The sequence below is a fragment of the Vombatus ursinus genome, unplaced genomic scaffold (genome assembly GCF_900497805.2).
Source record: "Vombatus ursinus unplaced genomic scaffold, bare-nosed wombat genome assembly UNPS02014810.1, whole genome shotgun sequence".
Taxonomy (NCBI): Eukaryota; Metazoa; Chordata; class Mammalia; order Diprotodontia; family Vombatidae; genus Vombatus; species Vombatus ursinus.
This window is the reverse complement of record NW_020954588.1, coordinates 39,179,171-39,187,662: the sequence shown is the minus strand read 5'-3', so window position 1 is coordinate 39,187,662 and position 8,492 is coordinate 39,179,171. Positions and strand designations below refer to the sequence as shown.

General features: G+C 42.4%; 1 protein-coding gene across 1 annotated transcript in view; it reads left to right on the top strand.

The window, feature by feature from the left end:
• NMD3 (NMD3 ribosome export adaptor) overlaps window positions 1–2,964 on the top strand; it is a 29,453-nt gene extending 26,489 nt beyond the window's left edge. Inside the window, exons 15-16 of the mRNA XM_027875931.1 lie at window positions 768–838; window positions 2,016–2,964. Coding sequence (XP_027731732.1) covers window positions 768–838; window positions 2,016–2,146 — 202 coding nt within the window. The 3' untranslated portion in view covers window positions 2,147–2,964. The remainder of the gene's footprint in view (window positions 1–767; window positions 839–2,015) is intronic.
• The last annotated feature ends 5,528 nt before the right edge of the window (window positions 2,965–8,492 follow it).

Sequence of the window (8,492 nt, the reverse complement as noted above, 5' to 3'; positions counted from 1 at the left end):
GCCATTTTAAAGAAGAAGTAACTAAATATTATAATAGGAATAATACTTCATCACTTTGAAATATCTACCATTTCCTCTCTCTGGATGTTCCCTCCACCCAGCCACTCTGCACCTTGGTGGGCTGCTCTTGGGCATGATTTATGGGGAATTATTGTACTGGGTGGCTGATAAGCAGCCTGGTGGGAAACCTCTTCAAACGTAGTTGGTTGATTCCCAGCCCATGGCAGGATTCTCACGCAGTCTCTCTAGTTTGATAACCTCCCAGAGCTTGTGATCTGCTGGCATAACTTTGACAAGCTTAGGGTCACCTCGCCACCACAGTAGGGAGCATTTATAGATTGCTCTCAGCTTTGGGAAGTGCTGTGCATTTATTCTCTCATTTTATCCTCACCACAACCCTGGGAGGTAGGTGCTGTTATTATCCCTGTTTTATAGATGAAGTGGTGATGAGGCGTCAGCTCAGGACATTGGTAGAGGAATGTGCCGTAAAGAAATGGATCTGCCTTTCTTTTTCCCTTGACCCTCTGACTCTTTTTACACATATTTATTGGTAATTTGAAAGTGAAAGTAAAATGTGATCCTTTAAAAATACTGCTTCATGTTTTATTAACGTTTTACTTTTCAACCTTGAAATCTTTTTCCTAAGGTTTCACCATTGCCTACCCCTTGGTTTCAGAATGTCTTCTATTCTCTGTGCTTAGAATAATTGTAGTTTTGGGCCAAAGTTGGACTCTGTTCTATTAAGCTCTGAAAATATTCTCCTATAGGCAATACCAGGACTTTCTGGAAGATCTGGAAGAAGATGAGGCAATCAGAAAGAATGTCAACATTTATAAAGGTTAGAATCTAAGTCAATTGAAAAGTTATGTTGTCTCTTTGGAACTACCTGTTTGTAGCATTTGATTGGGTTGTCACCTTTGTGGTAAATTAGTTTTTTTTAATTGTCTAGCATTTATTTTTTTTCTCCCATTTCTCCCTTGCCCCTTCCTGGGGGAAAACCCCCCAACAACTTTAAAACATGTATAATCAAGCAAAACAAATTCCCATCTTGGCTATATCCTAAAAGTTTGTGTCCCAGTCTGCACCTGGAGTCCACCATCTCTCTCTTGAGAGGCTTCGTCAGCAATCCTCTGGAGTTATGTTTGATCATTATGGTGACCAGAGCTCTTTAAACCTTTCAAAATTGTTCATTTTTACAATGTTAGCGGTACTATATATATTGTTCTGGTTCTGCTCATTGCGCGGTGTGTCAGTTCTTACAAGTCTTCCCAGGTTTCTCTGAGACCATCCCCTTCCTCTTTTCTTACAGTACAAAAGTATTGCATCGTATTCACATACCATCCTTTATTCAGCTGTTTCCTAGGTGATAGGCACTCCATGGGCCTTCACCTTTTAAATTTCATTACCCCAAAGTAGTTGTAGTTAATTCTTGCATTCCATAAATGTATTTGAAGAACAGTGGAACTCCAAATAGGTCTGGTTTGCACGTGTTTGAAGGCCATGTAGGTCCCAACATGTTCCTCCAAGCTTTAGGTCTCTGTTTTGGCGGTCTGAGCAACTTGCTTGGCTGCTCGGGTTCTTGGTTGTTGTAGATGCCAGTGGTGGCATCCCATAGGCCTCAGGTGTAAAACCAGAGCTCTTCAGGTTTTTTTTTTTTTTTGGCGAGGCAGTTGGGGTTAAGTGATTTGCCCAGGGTCACACAGCTAGTAAGTGTGTTAAGTGTCTGAGGTTGGATTTGAACTCAGGTCCTTCTGACTCCAAGGCCAGAGCTCTATTCACTGCGCCACCTAGCTGCCCCTTCAGGTTCTTTGCTAAGCATCGCCATTGGGGGTGGGGTGTGAGCAGTGTAGGGGGAGAGGGGATCAGTTCTCCGAGGAGTCATGGTTGTCTGCTCCTGAGACAGCGGGCATGGGCAGTGTTGGGTTTTGGAGTTGACAGTGCATGGAAACGAGGCTGTAATCGTTCTCTCTTTTCTCCTTGTCTGCGCTCCTCACCTCGGCCATGTGGTTTCTCAGCCTCGACGGTCCCTGTGGAGAGTGATACGGATGATGAGGGAGCCCCTCGAATTAGCCTGGCGGAGATGCTCGAGGACCTTCACATCTCTGAAGATGCCACTGGGGGAGAAGGGGCGTCGATGATGGCCTGACGGATGAACCGTGCAATGGACTTTGCTTCCTCATCTGGAAAATGAAAGCTTGGACAAGGAGGTCTCCGAGATCCCTTCCTGCTCGAGAATTTTTTGTCACTGTAAAATGTTAGGCCGTTTGAAAACAGGAAAGGTTTGAAACCTAAAAAAAATTGAGCGGAATTGAGTGCTTACCTGCATGTCACAAAGGAAATAAAGCTATCGATGGATTTAAGCTTTTGGGGAAAGTTTCTGTTGGATACATGGAAGCCTAGTTACACTTACCTTATGTCACTTTTAAATTTTATAAATATCTTAGGGAAAAATGGATACATTGTAATATCTGTTATGTTGTTCACATTTCCAAATTTACCTTTGAGCTTATTTTTCCCCTCATGTCTTCCAGTCTTTTCCCCTCTCTAGAGCTTGCCTGGATTGTCCTCTGGCCTACTTCGCACAGCCCCCCCTCTCCCTGATGAGCTTTGTTTTTTGACTTAGATCCTTGGAAGACTCATGCCACACCAGCCTCTGCCCCCTTTAGCTCTTCCCAAACCAAAGCCCCCCAAACCAGTACTTTAGAATAGAGGTGTTAAAACATGTCCCACAACCTTCCAAGTGTGGCCAGAACCAGATTAAAACGTGATTGGGAAATATTTAACAAAATAATTAAAAATGCAGTCATAGATAACAATGTTTTAAAACTCAGTCAATATGCAGTCTGTAAGGATCCTTCTGTTTGGATTAGGGGCCTCCGTTTTTGTTTTGCAAAATATTTGACATCTTTTGGGGAGGAGTGTTGGTCCTTTTCATTAAAGAGGCATTTGTGTTTTTGTTCATAAGCTTTTTATACCATTTCCTGCATGCTCACATATGTGAATGGATCTGGGGCCTCACTGATTTGGGAGCTCCCTCCAATGATGCCAATTGTATCTGTGACTGCCCATGAACCTGGGTGGCTTTTGTCCTTGTCCTTCCCAAAGTTTGGCCTGGGGCATTCATCCAACGTGCTCGAACATGGTAGGTACTTAATAAATGCTTGCTGACTGGAGACCTTCCTTATTTTTTCTCAGCATCTCCAGGGTTGCAGTGGAGCACTCTGTCCACGTATCCTCCCTCAATCTTCCGATAGGACCAGTCCATCTCTTCTTCCTCTTAGACAATTGTTTCGTGGCAACCTGCATTCTTGTTCTTCTTCTTTTTCTTCATTGGTTTAGTGTTGCGTCCCACTCACACCATAAGCCTCTCCATTTCTGTGTGTGACACTCATTTTTTGTCATTCAGTCAGTGATCCACGTTTTGCCATATAGAATCAATGGTAAAATGTTATTGGTCAGAACTTAGTACCTTAACAGATAATAACTGAACTAAGTTAACCAAGTTCAGTTATTAATAGGTAATAACTGAACCATGAATTTAATACCAGAGCATAGAACAGGGAGACGTAGATTTGCTGGATGTTAACTCACTATCATGGAGATGTCCTTTGCAAAATTCAGACGGAAGAGATTCTCCATTGGTGCCAACATTCTCCAGATGACTTTTAATCTGCCACTGAACTGCATCAGGTCCGAAATCACCCACTAGATTCTCATACACTCCCTCCTACCTCTCCCTGTGACAGGTCGTTCGCCTGACCCATGGCATTGTTCCTCTATGGTTGGCAAAACAGGCTTAGGAGATGGTGGGTGGCAGGTGCTCCTGGTCATGTGGGCCTTCACTGAGATGTTCTCTTCTCTTCCTGGTTGGGTGGATCGCTTCGGGATGTTGTTCTTGGCTGTCAGTACTCCTCTGTTTGCTCACTTTTATCTTCTTTTGAACTCCTGTCTTTTTGTCCTCAGGGGAATCAGGGCAACTTGCCCAGATTTTTAAGTTTGTTCTTTCCTTCTGTGTGTGTCCTGATTTTATTTTCAGTGAATGTCTCAGCTACAAACTTCTTTACTCCATTGTTTCCATTTGATAATAAAATTAGATTGATAAGAAATACCTTTTGATAGTTAATTACAGAAAAAAAAATTTGATTTGGTAACCAGATTGAAACCAGATTAACCAAATTAATTAACAAGATTAAAGACTGGATGTTTCCTACCTGTAATTAAAACTCACGTAAGATTCCTTGCTATAAATAGAATCTTGCTTAACGTTTCTCTGATGATCGATACCAATTTCTTACAGCATTTCAGTGATCTATGTGTGACTGCATTAGTTGGTCATTCCCCACTTAGACACCTTAGGACCACAGACTGCTGATGTTCTTTGGGAATTTATCACTAAAAAACTAATTGTTCTGTGACCAAGAGGAGTGAGCTTCTTCAGTCTGAGATTAGGGGACAGATTGGTAGTTTGTCCTTTCCAGCTTGGTGAGACCTACAAAGCTTGAGCTATGCTGCTTGGTGAACCAGGGAAACATCTGCCAGAGGTGTTCCCTTGTGGAGATGTCCTTTGTAAAATTCAAACAGAAGAGGGATTCCCCATAGGTGGCAACATTCTCCAGATGACTGTGTTTTCATATGCTACTCAACATTTGCATCATGCCCCAGAATATAGGGCCTTTTTAGTGAGATCTAAGAAAAGATGGGCATCGCTTTTCATACATAGAAAAAACAAGTGGATGAAGAGTGCATATGGCTTTGTGATGTGCTAGAAGATGGTAGCCCGTTTGAGTAGTCTGTGAGTACACGTGTCTTGGACAGACAGGTACAACAGGTGAATGGTGACCTGGACCCAGAAAGACTTGGAGGAAGAAAGCACATTCTCAGAAGAGTCAGTTGCAGGCATTTCAGATGTCAATGGGAAGACCTAAGTGGTTGCGTGCTATTATGACCTCTGACGTGTCCAAGAAGTGGCATAAATGTGAATTTGCCAAGAATGTGCATAGCTCCAAAATGAGGTGGGTTGGTCATGCCTCGCGGCCAAGAGAAAACAGTTTGAATAGCTTCGGTATTACGCTGGTTTCCACGATCGCATTAAGTGTTTTAGTAACTCCCAGATAAAGAATATACTGAAGAATACAGGAGAATCACGTAGGATGAGAAAGGGAGGGTTGGAGTCTTTGCTGGTGGAGGGAGTAGCTGAACAGTTCTAGATTTCTTCCAAGTATACAGATTGAATAACATGGGTGAATTATTTCTCAGTGAAACAATTTGGTAGTAACTGTGTTTTTTTTGTTTTTTTTTTAGTTGACTACAATGAAAAGTATCTTATCATAAAGACTGCTGAAATGACCCTGTAACCTGCCCTGGGCCCTAGTTTGCTTGCCTCAAATTAGATATGACTTCAGGTAATTTTGATACTAAAGTGAATCTGATTTCCCTGGGGTGTATATATGCTCCCTAGTGGTACAGATTGTAAACCATCCATGCCTTGTTGGCCTGTGCCTTTTTTTTTTTTATGAATGCCCTCCTATAAATCCTTCATAAAGGAGCTATAAAGGTGCTAGAATTCTGCCTCCAAGTTTTTATGCCTGTTGCTAATATTGCAACACTCAGCCTGCCCATGTTGTATTGTTAGAGGTAGTCTAATGTAAAATCTTACCACTGGACACTTTGGTGGCCAAAGTTTAAAGCCTCTCTGATCTTTTCCTTATAAAGTAGAAACAATTAGTACCTGCCTTACTGAGTTGTGAGGTTTAAATAAGATTGTTATAGAAATGTCATGGGATGGCACAGCTTCCAAAGAGTAAAAAAAAATGGGTATTACTAAAGGAGCCAATAGGAGGTGGTGCATGGTGGACATGGGCAGACCAGCACAGATAAGGAACCATCATAAAGAAGTACAATAAAGGATTTCATTAAAGAAATAGGTGATGGCAGAGAGGATTCTGGGAAGATGGCAAGATGGTGGAGTAGGTCAGAAAATTTCAAGCTCTCAAGATTTTCCTCCACAAAAGAGATAAAATAGCATAGAGCCGTGAAAACAAATAAGAGTAGGATCAGAAGAGGGGTCCTCCTGGGACAATTGGAGAAGATCTGAAGAAAAATTCTGGACAAGATTTCCTTCCTGTGAAGGAAGCCCTCCAGGCTAGGGCAGCAAGCGGCAAGCCCTGGGGTTAGCTGATTTGGGAGGCTGCCTCCCCCCCACCCACACTTTTACCCTGAGGACAGTGAGGGGAGTTGGGCATCTGACCTGGAGAAGACCCGAGGGAACCTTTGCTGACTGGAATGTCAGACTCAGCTGTGCTGTGGAGATGCAGTGAGGGTAAAAGCAGTGGGGTGGGGACGCCTCTGCTGTGGGCACTTACAGGAGGTCCTGGTTTAAGTTCAAGATCAGAAGGGTGAACTGAAGAGGATTAGAGATACCATCCCTTATACCCCAGGACTAGAGATGATTATAAAAACTAAAACTAAATTATTACAAATTACAATTATTACAAAAAAACACACAGGCAAAGGAGAAAGAATCCAACCATAGAGAGCTATTATGGGAATAGGAAAGATCAGGGTTCATCTTCAGAGGATACTGAAACCAAGAAACCCTCTTCTACCCCAAAGAGTAATGTCAAATGGTTACCTGCCCAAAAAGAACTCGTCGAAGAACTTAAAAAAGACTTTAAAAATCAAATGAGAGAGACTGAGAAAAGAAGAAAAATAAGAATAAAAAAGAATAAATACAAGAAAATAAATAAGAATACATACAAGAAAAACAAGATTATGAAAAGAAAGTCAACCAATTAGAAAAGGAGATCCAGAATCTTTGCTGTTTTTTGTTTCTTTCTGCTAGGCAATGGGGTTAAGTGACTTGCCCAGGGCCACACAGCTAGTAAGTGTTATGTGCATGAGGCCTTCACCTCTGGCGAAGGATGACCTCCTTCTAAAAGTGCAGTGCATATGTCCATGGTTGTCTGGGAGTCCTTCTCGAAGGTGGGAGGAGGGGAGAAGGCCAGCTGTTACCTTCCCACTTTCACTTCATAGCTTGGGAGAGTGCTGCATCCGTGTTCAACGACTCTGATGTCCTCAGCAGGGGATGGGTAAGGCTAGTCTGTGTGAGCAGCAGTAATCAAGGCATCTAGCTAGCATGGCTTTTGTCACTGATTAAATTACACCGATGACTTCAGAATGAAAATGAAGTTAGGAGTCATGCTCTTAATGTAACCTTGTCATGCATTCTTTCCCCCTTCAGGGCATCTTGAGGTGCTGGAGCTAGGCAGGGAAGCTGGTGTTTATCTTTTTAGTCCAACAAACATTAATCACTTGCTGTATACCAACCATAGTGCAGTGGTAGATGGAAGGTGCTAATCTTAGATAAGGGAGTTGGGGTTCCTGCCCTCATGGGAAGGGTTAGCATTGGATGGGGGACTAGCGTTCATCAAATCCAACTGCATCGATTTATAGATGAAAACATCGAAGTCTGGACAAGTAAAATAACTTGCCCAAGGTCACATCAGTGGAGCTGTCCTCTGCCTCCAAATCCACCCCACTGTGTTCCTTTGTACAAGAAGCTAGGTGGCGCAGTGGATAGAGCACCAACCCTGAAGTCAGGAGGACCTGAGTTCAAATCCGGCCTCAGATATATAACACTCACTAGCTGTGTGACTCTGGGCAAGTCACTTAACCCCAATTGCCCTCACCAAAAAAAAGAAAGAAAGAAAGAAAGAAAGAAAGAGCTGAGTTCAAATCAACCTCAGACAATGTGATCCTGGGCAATTCACTTAACCTCAATTTCCTCATCTGTAAAATGGGGATAATAATGGCACTTACCTCCCAGGGTTGTTGTGAGGATCAAATAAAATAATAATTATAAAGCACACAGCACCTGGCACATAGTAAGTGCTATATAAATGTTATTATTATTAGTAGTAGGGGGGAATATGTCACAGACACAAATGACCATATTGTTGGACAGCTTGGCTTTTCTCCTCCTCCTCCCCCTCCCCCACCTCCTATCACCTGGCTACCTAGAATTATATTCACAGCTCCATGAAACACTTAAAATCTGGAAAATGTCTTCTCAAACAGGACTTTACTGAATGAGGATAATTATACATTTCATAATTATTTCACAGTTTTTGAATGCAGAGAGAGCATGACCCAATGGACAGAGCAGGGGACTTGAAATCAGAGGACCTGGGCTTGGCACTTACTGCCTGTGTTTCATTGTACCTACCTGGCCTCAGTTTCCTCATCTGTAAAAATGTGGAGTTGGACATGATGGCTTCTTTAAGGATGCTTCTGGCTCTCAGTTGTTGATTCTCTGTGTGGCATAGATGACCTCCTTGCCACTTGAATTGGTTAGGGCTGTAGTTAAAAGTTTCTTGACAATTTGCAATACATCTTTGCTTCCCACATGACCCACTTTCCACAAAAGTCTCCTTCATCATCTTGAACATGTTGCCATTGAAACATTAAAACAACTGTTTTAGCTACAGAAGAGA